Below are 15,053 nucleotides of genomic sequence, written 5' to 3'. Positions count from 1 at the left end.
GAGCTCTTCCTAACCATTTTCTACAGGATAGGATGAGTGGTACTTCTTGCCCCCAAGATTGTGTCTGCAGACACGTATGGCCCTAGCGAGCAGCAGATCTCATATGCCATCTTCACATCTCGCAGGGAGTGTGAAGTGAACACAGAGTTGCTTCGCTAAAACATGGTACTCAGGATGTTGCTGAGTGCCATGCTCTGTTGAAATGCTTCCGAGGCCGCGCCCGCTCACCTCGTGAGCATTCAGATAAAAAGATTTTCAAATCTTTGTGCAAACACAATGAAGGAGCATTTTTGAAAGAACTCCTTAACACTAAAGCCAGGGTGTTCTTCGATATGGGCAAGTCTGGTCTTTTTCGGAACACTGCAGATTGCCCGAATGACTTCGACTTTCTTGAGTTTTATGTAGATAAACTTGAGAGACCTGACAGGGCACAGGACTCTCTCTGGCTCCTGCCCACTAACTTGTGCCATCCTTGCTTCCAAGCTCCTGGCCCAAGGACAAAAACGGGTTTCCATTCTTAGGCCACAACGAAAGGCTTAGAGAGCACACCGCCTTGTGTTCTCTAAAGCCAAAACTTGTAACGATGGCTTAAAATCTCACTAACCCTCTTTGTCGTATCTAGGGTGGTTAGAAGAATGCCTTCCTGATCACATGCAAGAAGTTAACAGGTAGGAGAGGTTCGAATGCTTTGACATCAAGAACTTCAGACTACGTCTAAGTTCCATATTGAAAGCTTCGATCTGGGACATGCACAGTCAGTCCGTCTGTACTAAAGTCAGGTGACCGACCAGTTGACCAGTCAGACGAATCAAGGACAGCAAGGCTGTACCCTGAAGACCATAAGGCACTATTCTTCGCTGAAGGATGAGTGTCTGGACTGCCTGGGCGATTCAATCTAAGCAAACCTTGGGGGGTGTATCAACGCAACCCAACGTCGTCAGCGAATCAAACTCCTGACTCGAGCTTCTGGTGCCAGGAGAAAAGGAGCAAAGGAGCAAAAAGGCGATTCAGTCCCGAAGGAAGAATGCCTGACAGTCCAACCTGGTCTCATGTTACACGATCATCGGGGGTGTATAAACGCAACCGACTTCGTCAACAAGAAACTCAGGGCTACTATATGTCGCCTGATCTCGCACGAGTGTCTGACTCCGAGAAAACAGGTGAGACAAAAAGTAGATGGTGAGCGAGTTTCGAGATTCCACAGAACTCAAAGATCGTGAAGGGCTTTGTTGTTTGACAGACGCAAATCCTCTGAGCCCATAAATGCCGTCAAGACAAACATACTTTGCGTATTCTTTAATAGTTGTGACTGCCAGCTTATCCCATTCTTCAGACGGAAATGGAAGACGGTAATCTTATTCCTGTCAACATCTCGATAGTCCTGAATCTGTCAGACTCCGGAGCGGAGAGGTTATAGGTACCTTTCGAGTTAGAGTAGACCGACTCTCTCGGAAAAGGTCCTTGGAAAGTGAACTAGGAAGGATGTGGCCTCTGTGAATCCAGGATCCTGAAGGCCAACATGGGGCGATCAGCGTCATAAATCCTCATTACATTCCTAAGCGATTGAAAAAGGGAAAAAAGAGACTAAACATCCATCCCGTTTAATATCATAGGATGGCGTTTAATGGTACCGATCCCGGATCGAGAAAAAGGGAGCAGAGAAGAAGAAGCCTCTTCGTCCTCAACATATCGAAGAGAAGAATGAAAGGGCGTCCCTAAAGTCTCCACAACTCTCAACATTACTTCTAAAGAAAGATTCCACTCGGAAGTCAAAAGTTGCTGCCGTCGATCGAGACGATTCGTACGGACTTTTGCAATCCTGTAACGAACCTCTAGAGGATCGTTACATTCTACGCCTGTTGTTATAATAGGCTCTTTCTCGTAAACTCGAGCAGGGACCGAGAGAAGATACTTCTTAAGATATGAGAGAGCTGTGGAATATCAGAGTTGATTGTGGACACTGGTTCCAAAAACTCGTTTCAAGACTGGAGGGACGACCGAATTGCATTTACTTCTTTCAGATTAAGATCCAGGACATCTGAAACACTATCCAGATGTCCGGCACCTTCTTTCTATCATGACGCACTGAGAGATGTTCAGAATAATTCCTAGATCTAGAATAATATTTCAGTTTCCCGGTAGGAAAAAAACTGTTGGTCTGAATTGCAGTCTATTCGGGGAAACAAACTTCTTCAGGAAGGAAATGGTCCCCAGCAAGCTCATCCATTCCCTCCCCGAGTATGCTTACTTCCCTATAAGGCTGCGCTTTGCCTAAGCAGGAGAGCATATAAAAGTGCAATGTTGCGGTAGACTCGTAGTTCTATACCGTGCGGTAACGAGCACCGAAAGAATTGAGATAAACTCCTGTTGAACAAGTTAGGCAAGGCCAAAACGAAATGCAAACGTTTATTCATTTTCACGTAAGAAATCCCCTCAATCTTAGGCTAAAGTCCGTGATTGTAGGCAGAGATACAGTTAGTCAGTCAATCCCGCAGGAGAGACGTAACCGCCAGCACAGAGATACGGTTAGTCAGTCAATCCCAGCAGGAGAGAGAGACGTAACCTACCGCACATGGACAGAAGCACGATCTGATACTGGCTCCGGTTGGAACTTGGACAGTCAGACACAGCAGCAGCCAGCAGCTTACGAACGTCGTCTCTTAACTTTATGTCTGGGTTTTGCCATTCTACCCTATTCTACGAAGAAATAGGTCCGTTATTTTTTGAGCAAAAAGAGACGGTCTCAAGCTGGTATAATTTAAGCGAAACAGAAAACCTAAATATATAGATGCGTTTGTGTCGTCAGAACACTACCATACAACGGTAAAAGATAAATCGGAAACTCCTGGAAGGCTGCAGGGAGTAACGATTAAATGTCCTTAAAATAATGGACAATAGACCTCTCGGTTGCCATCCGAAGAGGTAACTACAGCAAGCGTGTATGACCTTGAACCAACCTAAACAGTAGAATAAAACCTAACGAACAAGGACAAAAATTTTAAATTTACTTAATTAACCAACATAAAGATTTAATGACGATACTATTACCTGGCAGAACAATTACATATAGCTGAATTCGGAAATACAGCTACATATATCTGACAGGCAAGTTTCATGAACAAAACTTAAGAGAATCGAAGCAGACAGCTCAAGCTTCTTATGTTATTGGACATAAGCGTTCATTGACGTAGTCTACAAGTTCTATTTTCTTGTACGAGTCTGCGAATGACGAATGAGAGCTCTTCCGAATCTTGTCAATAAGAGCTTATTCGCTTACGCAAAATCAAGTTAAAGAGATGTTTGTCAATGAGAACTAACCCATTTACGGGACAAAGAGATATTTTGTCAATGAGGGGATACCCACTTACTTGACAAAACGATAGTATATTGTCAATGGGGGAAAGTCACTGAATTGACAAAACGTAATCCAGGAAGTCGAGCATTTTATTTTTTTTTTTTTTTCGATTCCCGTCTCAAACGAGAAAGGGGCAAGAATCTGTTAAGAGACAGGGCTTACGGCAGGTAGAACGACGATGTTCAATTCGGCAGCGTAGTCCCGACTAGAAACTAACAAAATCTATCATCTGAAAAACCCTTTCAGATGGGCTAAAAAGCTTGCAAAATTATCCTGGGAAGAGGAAGAAACTCTCCAACCAGCTTCCTCTCCCGTATCACAACTAATGCCTGCTAAAGCTTAAAATTTATTGGCAGTATGGCAAAGGTGGCAAAGGAAGTCCTGTCTTGCGCTTTCCTGAAAAGCGTCCTTTTGATGAATGCCTTTGCAAGAATCCTACTGAACGTTGCCGAGACGTCGAGCCTTTACATAACCCGTAACTGCCTTATCGCAAAGTCTTGACTGCGGTAGAGAAAACGAGATCTTCCCTTGAGCTTTCCTTAACTCCATCCACCTTTGCGAAAAGCAATATAATATTAACAGAGACCTCTTGAATTCACGAAACCAGAGGTCTTGCTGGGTTTCGAAGACGAAGTTGTCTGTTCACTTTAAGCTTCCTCCGAAGCACTGCTTACTTCACATTCTTGAGGCTCAAATCTTAAACAAGAGCTTGAAGTCTAAAGAGTTCAACAGAAACGTTCAGCCAGGAGACAAACCTGGTGTACGCTGGCGCGCGCTCGGCGTCCATTTGCGAGGACGCTCGGCGTCCTGGCGCGCGCTCGGCGTCCACTGGCGAGGACGCTCGGTGTCCACTGGCGCGCGCCTGGCGTCCATCCGAGCGTCCCGTTCAAGCCGAGCGTCAAAAGAAGCGTGCAGAAAATCGTCACGCTCCTGACCGGCGTCAAAACAAGCGAGAGAAACTGCCTTCTTTTTCATATTTCTCGGTGGAAAGACGTACACGTGATCAGGCGACGTTCGCCTTCTTACTTCTCACTGAAACGCATAACGAGAGAGTGAGGGGGCGTGAAGCGTCCTCTTCTATAAAGCTTCTATTTAGAGGGCGCGAGTCCTTCGAGATTCGTGCACGTGCACGATCTTCCGCAGCCTGGGAAACGTCAACAGGTCCTACCGAAGGGACGCCAGATCGATGTGGGTTCCCCGTAACCCTCCTTCGGCTTTCGACATGCCCTCTCCCTAGTCCTGGGAGTCCGACAGAGGTCCAGGCCTAGAGGCGTTATGGGGCGGATCTGACGTTCCCTCCTGACGAGAGAGAGGACGTGAAGCGTCCTCTTCTCTAAAGCTTCTTAGAGGGCGCGAGTCCTTCCGAGAGCTCCAACCCTTGCGCGGGGAGGACGCCTCGGGAGGACGAGAAGCAATACTTCAGGATCGTGCACGTGCACGAACTTTGGCAGTCTAGGGATTTTCATCAGAAAACTGCCGAAGGCACGCCAGATCGGTGGGGGTTCCTCGTAACCCTCCTTCGGCTTTCGACATGCCCTCTCCTGTGGTCCTGGGAGTCCGACAGAGGTCTAGACCTAGAGGCGTTATAAGGCCGATCTGACGCACCCTCCACTACACAAGGGGCACTGTCACTGCACTTAGCCACTTCACTATTGTTCTCTAAAGCAAGCACTTTCGATTCTAAGTTACGAAACGAAAGAGTATAAGAGAAAAGGGCAATAACCTCTACAGACACTGTTTTAGGGCCCGAAGGCAACATTACAGGGTTAGGAGTAACAATAACAGAAGTAGCACTCTTCACAACAATGAAGGAGAGCGATCACCTCTCGCAGACATATTTATAACCCGTAGGCCATACTATAGGGTTAGGCAAAATAAAGTCTACAGGAAGGTTAGCAGGTTCACTACCCTGACTTTTGTTTACTGATTAATTGCGTACATACGAATCATACTTTTTCCTTACGGAATTAGACATGTTTACTGATTAATTGCGTACATACGAATCATACGTCTTCCTTACGGAATAGACAAAGTCTCACACTCCTTACATGACAAATCTCAACAAAGAAGCAAGACCCAAACCCCTCGTGCATACCAAGTGCGGATCTACCGAAGCTTTCGGTAGCCACACCCTATCTTTGCAGACAACACCCTCTGAAACTAGCCTAACTAGATTCAGATATCTTATGCAAAAATGAATCAAATTCAAATCAATTTAAGATAGCGTATGCCTAGCCACAAATCCAAGTAAATAAATCAAAAGACAATTAGGATACTTAGCGGCAATGAAGTTTCCAAAATCCTAAGACGGAGGTACTGAAAACAGGTGTTTTCAGCACCGGCGACAGAAAAATTATGAATAGAAAATGGGAATGGTTCCTGATACCCGCCTCCCAGCGGCGGGAATGGGTACTAACCACCTGGCCGACCACTGCGTGTGTCGGAAGTTTTTTAAATTCTGTCGGACTTCAGAAAATACAGCTATATATATATCTGACAGGTAAGTTTCATGAACAAAATACTAAATAGGAAAGTGTAGATTTGCAAGGTGTCTTTTCACAAGATAAGACTAAAGAAGTTGAGGGTTGCTCCTGCCTACTGGAAACCACACTAGCTTTTTTTCTTTTGATGATCTGACATATAACAGCATACTGCCACCATAAATGTAATGCAGTATTTGTACTTAGCCAACATGCATGAAAAATGTTTCTTAAACCTTACCTTTAATGTGAACAACTTTTTTTTCAATAGTAAAATGGTCATTTAAATGTTTTTTAACCAAATCCTCTGATGGCTTTGCCTTGAATTTTGATGGATGGCAAAGAGGACAATGGTAATTCCTGCTTGAAGGATGACAGCCATAACCACAATTACCACATAAATTTAACGTAAACGATTCCTTTGGGTCTGCTTCTTCTCTCAATATTGTGATGTGAGTCATTGGTTACTCTTATCTGTTGAATTACACAATAATTATCAAATTAAACTATAAAGAGCTTTAATTCTTATTACATTTTGATCTACTATTACATAACTGACAAGCTGAATATTAAAATTTAAAAAGACATACAGAATGTTTTACACTAATAGTTGTACTAATGCTTGATACACACTTCAACATTCTCCATCAGTACCAAAAAACACTTTATGAACTCAAATACTTCCCGGCACCTCAAAAAAGGCAACTAGAGAAACATGGAGGAGTACCAATCATAAGCTACTCTTTCTTACCACATCAAGAAAATTTCTATTCCTAAAAATGACAAATTTTGAGAGTAATATGATCAAATTTTAAAAGTAATTTGTATTTTTCCTAACATACAAACCTGAGGTCTTTACATAAGAATTAACTTCAGCGTAAGCTGGAGCAGGTTATTCTACACAATAAGGTTGTTTGGTAGTTGCACTTCTGGTGGGAGGCGAGGGGTACACTCACCTCTTCCCTTCGCTGAGTCTTGTAACCACTTGCCTTATACCCCAGGTAACAGAACAAATTACTTTTAAAAAAAATGACATTTTTATCCTGAAATAAAGTTTTAATTATACTTCCCAAGTAATTATATAGCAGAATTTCACTCGCCGGCAGATAAAATACCGAAATTCGCAGATAGCGCTAATTCTCTATTCATTTTGGCTATAACAGTGCATTGCCCCGAAACAACTCAGCAAAGAGCTGTCTGTTTAGGCTTCACAAAAATAAATCCATGCTAGGGGATGGGGGGTGGGCTCCAATTATATAATTACTATGTAAGTACATATATTTAAAATGATATTGTTATGTTACAATAAAGTTTCATACATACTTACCTGGCAGATATATACATAGCTAAGACTCCGTCGTCCCCGACAGAAATTCAAATTTCGCGTCACTCGCTACAGGTAGGTCAGGTGATCTACCTGCCTGCCCTGGGCGGCAGGACTAGGAACCATCCCCGTTTTCTATCATATTTTCTCTCTTCCACCTGTCTCCTGCGGGGAGGCTGGTGGGCCTTTAATTGTATATATCTGCCAGGTAAGTATGTATGAAACTTTATTGTAACATAACAATATCATTTTCATACAATCAACTTACCTGTCAGATATATACATAGCTGATTGGCACCCTTCGGTGGAGGGTAAGAGACAGCTACTATATGGAATAGACAGGTAAACAACATATGTTGTAGGTATAAATAAAACCTTGGTTCCTACCTGATAGGTGGTAGACTTCGTGGGTGTTTGCCCAGTAGTCTGCATCACCTCAAGAAACTTTAGCGAGATATGTGATCTATGGCCAAGAGTTCTTGTGGGTCTGCCGATGGGGTCTTACCCACTTACTCAGCAGAGCCTAAAAGGACTTTGTCAATGGGTGCTGATCCACTTATATGACAATACACCTTATGAAGGAGCACACAACCAATCCCGACCACCTGATCCTAACCATATGTTAGAACTAAGGATTGTTACGAGTTATCCCCGAACTCGTCACAACAACCGTAACTCAAAAACCACTACGCACACATACATAATTTTCCAAAAAAAATTTTACTCAACTAATTGGATATGACAAGAATTCTCTTATGAACAACATAGACGGCCGCCCGTGCGAGCCTGAATCCTCCATTGTTCGAAGAGATTCTCGACCATATCCAAACAGAAGAACAGTATATACATTTAAGGATTGGTGTCGGCTCCCGTACCCAGAATCGTATCTGCCGATACGATAGGACCTAGAGAAAAGCACTTCTCATACGTCACACGCACGTCTTTCAAGTAATGAGATGCAAATACTGAGTTGCATCTCCAATATGTCGTATCTATAATGTTTTTTAAGCGACATATTCTTATAAAACGAGAGAGACGTCGCAACCGCTCTTACTTCATGAGCTTTTACTCTCAGTAGTTGTAATTGTTCGTCAGGACAGACCTTATGAGCGTCCGTAATGACGTTTCTTACAAAGAACGCTAGAGCATTCTTGGACATCAGTCTTGTTGGGGTCTTTTACCGATCACCAAAGACCTTGTCTAGAGCCTCCCAACTGACGCTTCCTCTGAAGATAGAACTTCAGAGCTCTAACAGGGCATAGAGACCTCTCTGCTTCTCTGCCTACGAGACTCGACATTCCTTTGACTTCGAATGACCTAGGCCAGGGATTCGTGGGATTCTCGTTTTTCGCTAAAAACAGGGTCTTAAACGAGCAAATAGCCGAGTCTCCCTTGAATCCTACTTTATCCTGCAGAGCTTGTAACTCACTAATTCTTTTTGCCGTCGCTAAAGATAAAAGGAATAGGCATTTTCTAGTTATGTCTCTAAATGATGCCAGATGCGGAGGCTCGAATCTATCCGAAGACAGATATTTGAGGACTACGTCCAAGTTCCAGTTCGGAGGTACTGGTTCCTTAGACTTTGAAGTCTCAAAAGATCTTATGAGATCGTGGAGATCTTTTGTTATTTGCCAGATCTAATCCTCTGTTCCTGAATACAGCCGAGAGCATACTTCTGTATCCCTTTATTGTGGATACGGCTAGATGAGATTTTACTCTCAGGAATAGCAAGAAATCAGCAATTTCCGCTATAGAGGTAGAGGAGGAGGACAACTTCTTGGCTCTACACCACCTTCTAAAGACCTCCCACTTCGACTGGTATACTTTCGTAGTGGAGGTTCTGCGAGCTCTCGCGATCGCGCTTGCCACTTCGCGAGAAAAGCCTCTCGCTCTGACAAGTCTTTCGATAGTCGAAAGGCAGTCAGAGCGAGAGCGGGGAGGTTTTGATGGTACCTCTTGAAGTGTGGTTGTTTGAGAAGATCCGTCCTTCCTGGTAGGGATCTTGGAAAGTCTACGATCCACTCTACCACCTCCGTGAACCATTCCTGGGCCGGCCAAAAGGGGGCTATTAATGTCATTCCTCGGTTCTCTTTTGACGCCACAAACTTTTTCATTACTAACCCCAGGATTCTGAATGGGGGAAAAGCGTAAACGTCCACTCGAGACCAGTTTAGCAGGAAGGCGTCTACCATAATCGCTCTTGGGTCTTCCACGAGCCGAGCAAAACACTGGGAGCCTTTTTGAAATGTATGTTGCGAAGAGATCCACATGAGGAGTTCCCCACAGAGACCAGAGATCGAGACACACTTCCTCGTGCAGAGTCCATTCTGTATGAAGGACCTGGTTCCTCCTGCTGAGCCTGTCCGCCCTCACATTCCTTACTCCCTGTACGAACCTTGTCAGCAGGGAGATGTTCCTGTGAGACGTCCAAAGTAATAGGTCTCTCGTGAGTTCGTAAAGGAACGAGGAGTGTGTCCCTCCCTGTTTCCGAATGTAGGCAAGTGCGGTGGTGTTGTCCACGTTTACTTGCACTACCTTGTCTCTCACCAGAGGTTCTAGGCTCTTCAAGGCCAGGTGTACGGCGAAGAGCTCTTTGCAGTTTATGTGCCAGGACACCTGTGCTGGTTCCCAGGTTCCTGACACTTCCTCTGAGCCTAATGTCGCTCCCCAACCCGTCTCCGACGCGTCGGAGAACAACACTAGGTCTGGGTTCTGTGTTCTTAGAGAGATCCCTTTGTTCTCTTCCAGAGGTAGCAACCACCACTGTAGGTGTGCCTTGATCTCCACTGGAATGGGAAAAACGTCCGACAGTTGTCCGGTTTTCCAGCTCCAAGACTTCGAGGAAGAATTGAAGTGGACGGATATGAAGTCTTCCTAGAGGGAAGAATTGTTCCAGCGAGGAAAGCGTCCCCAGAAGGCTCAACCATTCCCTCGCTGACGTTTGTTGCTTCTCTAAGAAGAGAGAGATTATCCTCAAACCTTTTGCGGTTCTCTCTTGCGAAGGAAAAACTCGAAAACCCCGAGAATCCATCCGAATCCCCAGATAGACTAGGTCTTGTCTGGGGGTCAGCTGAGACTTCTCGAGGTTCACAAGCAATCCCAACGCCTTGGTCAAATCCAGAGTTAACTTTAGGTCCTCCAAGCACTGTCTCTCCGATCTGGCCCTGATGAGCCAGTCGTCTAGATACATAGAGACATTCACTCCTTTGAGATGAAGAAATCTCGCCACATTCCTCATCAGGCTTGTGAAGACCTGAGGAGCTGTGGACAGGCCGAAACACAAGGCTCTGAACTGAAAGATCCTTCCCCCCGTCATGAAACGGAGGTACTTCTTCGACGAAGGGTGGATCGGGACGTGAAAGTAGGCGTCCTGGAGATCTAGAGACACCATCCAATCTCCTTGTCGTAATGACGCTAGGACTGAAGCAGAAGTCTCCATGGAGAACTTCTCCTTCTGAACAAATTTGTTCAGAGAGCTGACGTCTAGTACTGGTCTCCAGCCTCCCGAGGCTTTCGCCACTAGAAAAAGGCGATTGTAAAACCAAAACACCCCGGGGAGTTTTGATCCAGTACTAGTTCTATTGCACTCTTGTCCCACATTTGTTCCACCATCGATCGAAGAGTATCCCTCAGCACAGGGTCCTTGTACTTGGCTGATAGTTCCCTTGGTATTGACGTTAGGGGCGGAGTATTCAGGAAAGGGATACGATATCCCTTCCTTATGATATTCAATGAAGACGCGTCTGCGTCTATCAGTGTCCAGGCCTCCACGAATCCCAGGAGCCTGGCACCTACTGGTGCTTGGAGGAGAAATGTTTCATTTTCCCTTTTTCAAGGGACGAAAGGCGGACCTACCTCTCTTCTCTGGAGCCTTCCTTCTTGCGGGAGGTCTGGAGATCGGACCACCTCGAAAGGGCTGCATAGAAGTGCTAGGTCCTTTCTTGTCAGATACTAAAGCAGGTTTCTTCTTCCTAGCCGACTGCGTCAGAAGATCCTGCGTCGCCTTCTCAGTTAAAGAGTGAGCCACGTCCTTCACTAACTGAGAAGGGAACAAATAGTCAGACAGAGGTGCATACAGTAGAGCTGCCCTCTGAGCATGCGAGACTGCCTTTGTTAAGAAGGCGCCATACACCGTCCTTTTCTTTAAAAGACCTGCTCCAAATAATGAAGAGACTTCAAAAGATCCATCCTGTACCGCTTTGTCGATGCAAGACAAAATGCATAACAGGGCTTCAGGTTCGATTCCCTCTGAATCATGAGCTTTCTTGGACATCACCCCAAGGGACCAATCCAAGAAGTTGAAGACTTCCAATACATGGAAGAGTCCCTTGAGGAGATGATCCAGTTCTGAAATACTCCATGTAATTCGAGCAGATTGAGACTTGGACGCCTTGAAGCGTCAACTAACGTCGAAAAATCTGCCTCTGTTGTAGAAGGGAGAGCGATACCCATATTCTTCCCCGTCCTTGTACCATATGCCTCTTTTCCCAGCTAACCTTGCTGGAGGCATGCAAAATACTGTCCGCCTGACTAAGTCTTTCTTCGACTTCATCCAGGAGTCTAAGGCATGTAAAGCCCGCTTCATCGAGATGGTGGGCTTCATCTTCAGAAAAGACGAGGGCTTCTTCGCCTTCGCACTAGAAAAGAGCGAGCGTGGAGAAGGAGGAGCAGCCGGAGTCAACTCGTCTCCGTATTCCTCAAGAAGCAGGGTAGTCAACACCTTATAGTTGGACAAGCCCTCTCTTCCATGATCGTCATCATCCGAGTTTTCCTCCAACTCGGGATATATCTGAGTTTCCGTTCTCCTTTCTGAACTTTCCTCTTCTGGAGGAGACAAACTCCTGATAGGAGAGGGGCTAAGGGAATGAAACTCTTTCCTTTTTCCCGTTTTGATAGACTTGGAAGGCGTCACAACCTGCGTCTTCTCTTGAACTGTAGAAGACGCCTTGTATGACGCTTCCCGCTCTCCGAGCGTCATGTATGACGTCTCTTGTTGACGTCTTGATGACGCTTCGCGTCTGGAAGACGCTCCGCTCTCTAAGGGCGTCCTACTCGGCGTCACAATCTTGGACGGAGCGTCACGTCTCAGATCCGCTTGACATGACGCTTCACTTCTAAAAGACGTCTTTCGTTTTTCTTGTCTTACAACATTCTCGTCCGCCCCGTTCTAGTTCTCGAACTCGAAGCTCCTGCCAGACGTTTAGCAGTTTCACATCTGTCTGACGCTTCTCTTCGAGCAGGTGAGAGAGGACGAGACTTCTTAATTGGAAGCGTCACGTCCTTCCGACGGGGCGCTAAAACTCCCACAAGAGATGACAGTTGTTCCTGAACCGCCATAATTTATCTTTCTTGACGCTGTTCTCCCACGTCTAGTGCATGACGCCTCTCGTCATCACTCGGGGAAGAAGCATGATGGGGTACTTCCTCATAAGCGTCAGGTGACGCTGACGCCACCTTCGCCTTCTTAAAAGCAGACGGGGCGTCATCCCGAGAAGCGCTCTGGGCTCGAATCAATGTCTTGCTTCATATGACGCTTCAGCGGTCTCGATAAGTTCGACTCCTTCCACCCTCGTTTAGGTGAGGGAGAGGGAGAGGACGAGAAACACTCGCGAAGGACGCTTTTCCTATAGCGCCCTTGAGCTGGCTGCCATGAGCAGAGCTAGCTGAAGGGACGTCTGACCGTTGGGGATTCCCCACGACCTCCTTAAGGCTTTCGACTTTCCTTCTCCATCTTGGACTTCATGTCTCTAATAGTCGCTTTCAGATTGGCGATTTCCGATGCCGAATCCGAAAAAACACTCTGAGAATGAGATCTATAGGGAGAATCTACATCAGTAGGGTTAGAATTATCCGTGAAAGGCTCAATAGGCCTTGAACTCACACCTTTCAGTCGTCTAACTCTATCCCTCTCTAACTTCTTCAAATAAGAAGTCAAAGTCTTCCACTCTTCTGCATTCAAACCCTCGCATTCCTTACAAGTGTTAATAGCAGAACACTGAACCCCCCTACATTTACGGCATACAGTGTGAGGATCAACCGAAGCTTTCGGTATCCTCACCCTGCAGCCTACATTCACACACATTCTCACACTCACATTAGAATCAGACATACTGAGAAAAATCCAAAAGAGTTATTCCAAAAACAGTCCACAGTAGCGAATGCCAAAACACGATCCAAATACGTCACCAAAAAGCCGAAAAACGTTGATCAAAAAGGTTGAAAAATGAATCTCAGTCAGGAGGTAATAACAACAATGTTGATACCACCGGCGACAGAGAAAATATGATAGAAAACGGGGATGGTTCCTAGTCCTGCCGCCCAGGGCAGGCAGGTAGATCACCTGACCTACCTGTAGCGAGTGACGCGAAATTTGAATTTCTGTCGGGGACGACGGAGTCTTAGCTATGTATATATCTGACAGGTAAGTTGATTGTATGAAAACTTTATTTCATCATAAAAATCTCATTTTTAATTACACAACTTCCCTAGCAATTACATATACGTATATACTGTAGCTGATTCCACATTGTGGGATGGAGGAAAGCATGGATAATTCTATCTCAACTTTTATGATAATTAAAATGTCTGTTGATTCTTTACCTGGTAAAAGAGTTGTAGCAGGAGAATACTGCCTCTGGTTGTCACTCATCTTATCATGAAATGGCGTGGTGAAGACCTGTAGTGCCTATTACATTGTGGGACCTTTGTAGCGAAGGGCAATTCCGATGGCTAACAAATAATTGCCCCTGCCCAGGGCTTAGTACCAACTGATCACTAGAAAACAATTGTTACCTACATTTACCACCACCCTACCAAAGGACTTGAGGGTACTCCAGGAACTCTGTACCTCCAGGCTTCCCATAAAAACATCACCTTATATCAAGAAGAATAAGTATTTAGGAAGGGTTGCTTCCTACACTTCCTTTCCCAATACCACACCAGCCGCAAGAAATGGACCAAAGGAACTGCACTCTTCATACACTCTCCACATCACTGAGATAATGAGATGCAAACACAGATTTGCACTTCCAATAAGTCAAACTAACAATATTTGCGAGGGATACATTTCTCTTAAACCAAAGACAAGTGGCTATTGATCTAATTCATGAGGTTTGGCCTTGCAAGCCAGGAGAGCGTCTTCCTGAACTGATGAGTGCGCTTCTCGGATAACATCCCTCATGAAAAAAGCTAAAGCATTCTTGGACAAAAGTCTGGAGGGGCTTTTAACCGACACCAAATATCACTTAAACTTCCACGAATATCTTTCGTTCTGTGAAAGTAACAATTTAAAGACCTCACAGGGAACAAGGTCCTCTGCAACGTCCCTACCCAGGATATCCCTCAAATTAGGGATTGAGAAAGAACGAGGCCAAGGATTAGAGGGGGACTCATTCTTAGCTAAAAAGCCAAGGGGATAGAAACAAATAGCATTCCCTTTTGAAAAGCCTATTCTCTTATCCAGCGCAAGGTCACTAGGAAGAGGGTTTTTCTAGTTAAGTCCCTCAGACTAAGCTCATGCATAGGCTTGAAACAAGGCCTTGACAACCACTTCAATAAAATACTATCAAGATTCCATGGTACTATATGAGAAACCTTATGTTTTGAGGTATCAAACTATCTAATGAGATCCAAAATGTCTGGGTTCGAAGACAAATCCAAGGCTCTCATGACAAAACATCGAGGCCAACATGGCCGTAAAGCCCTTGACGGTAGAGGTTGAAAGGTTTTTCACTGACCTCAAATGAAGCAAAAAAAAATCAGCCGTTTGCATCACAGAGGTTTTAGAAGAGATGTTGGTATTCTTACACCACTCCCGGAAGATTCTCAACTTGTTTTGATAAACAAGTTGAGAATCTTCAACTTGTTTATCAATGCATTATTAGAACACACCAGC

General features: G+C 45.0%; 1 protein-coding gene across 6 annotated transcripts in view; it reads right to left on the bottom strand.

The window, feature by feature from the left end:
• LOC135210980 (NADPH:adrenodoxin oxidoreductase, mitochondrial-like) overlaps positions 1 to 15,053 on the bottom strand; it is a 150,472-nt gene that overhangs the window by 98,601 nt on the left and 36,818 nt on the right. For 3 of the 6 annotated variants that reach the window (XM_064243976.1, XM_064243975.1, XM_064243974.1), the window contains exon 2: positions 6,077 to 6,309. In XM_064243976.1, the coding sequence (XP_064100046.1) occupies positions 6,077 to 6,296 (220 nt within the window). In that variant the 5' untranslated portion in view covers positions 6,297 to 6,309. Of the gene's footprint in view, positions 1 to 6,076; positions 6,310 to 15,053 lie in introns of those variants that run through there. The other 3 variants (XM_064243980.1, XM_064243977.1, XM_064243978.1) reach the window with 1 other exon arrangement.

This window comes from Macrobrachium nipponense, chromosome 4, assembly GCF_015104395.2.
Source record: "Macrobrachium nipponense isolate FS-2020 chromosome 4, ASM1510439v2, whole genome shotgun sequence".
In the NCBI taxonomy this organism is placed as follows: Eukaryota; Metazoa; Arthropoda; class Malacostraca; order Decapoda; family Palaemonidae; genus Macrobrachium; species Macrobrachium nipponense.
Note: the sequence above shows the minus strand (reverse complement) of the source record. Positions and strands in the feature narration are given on the sequence as shown.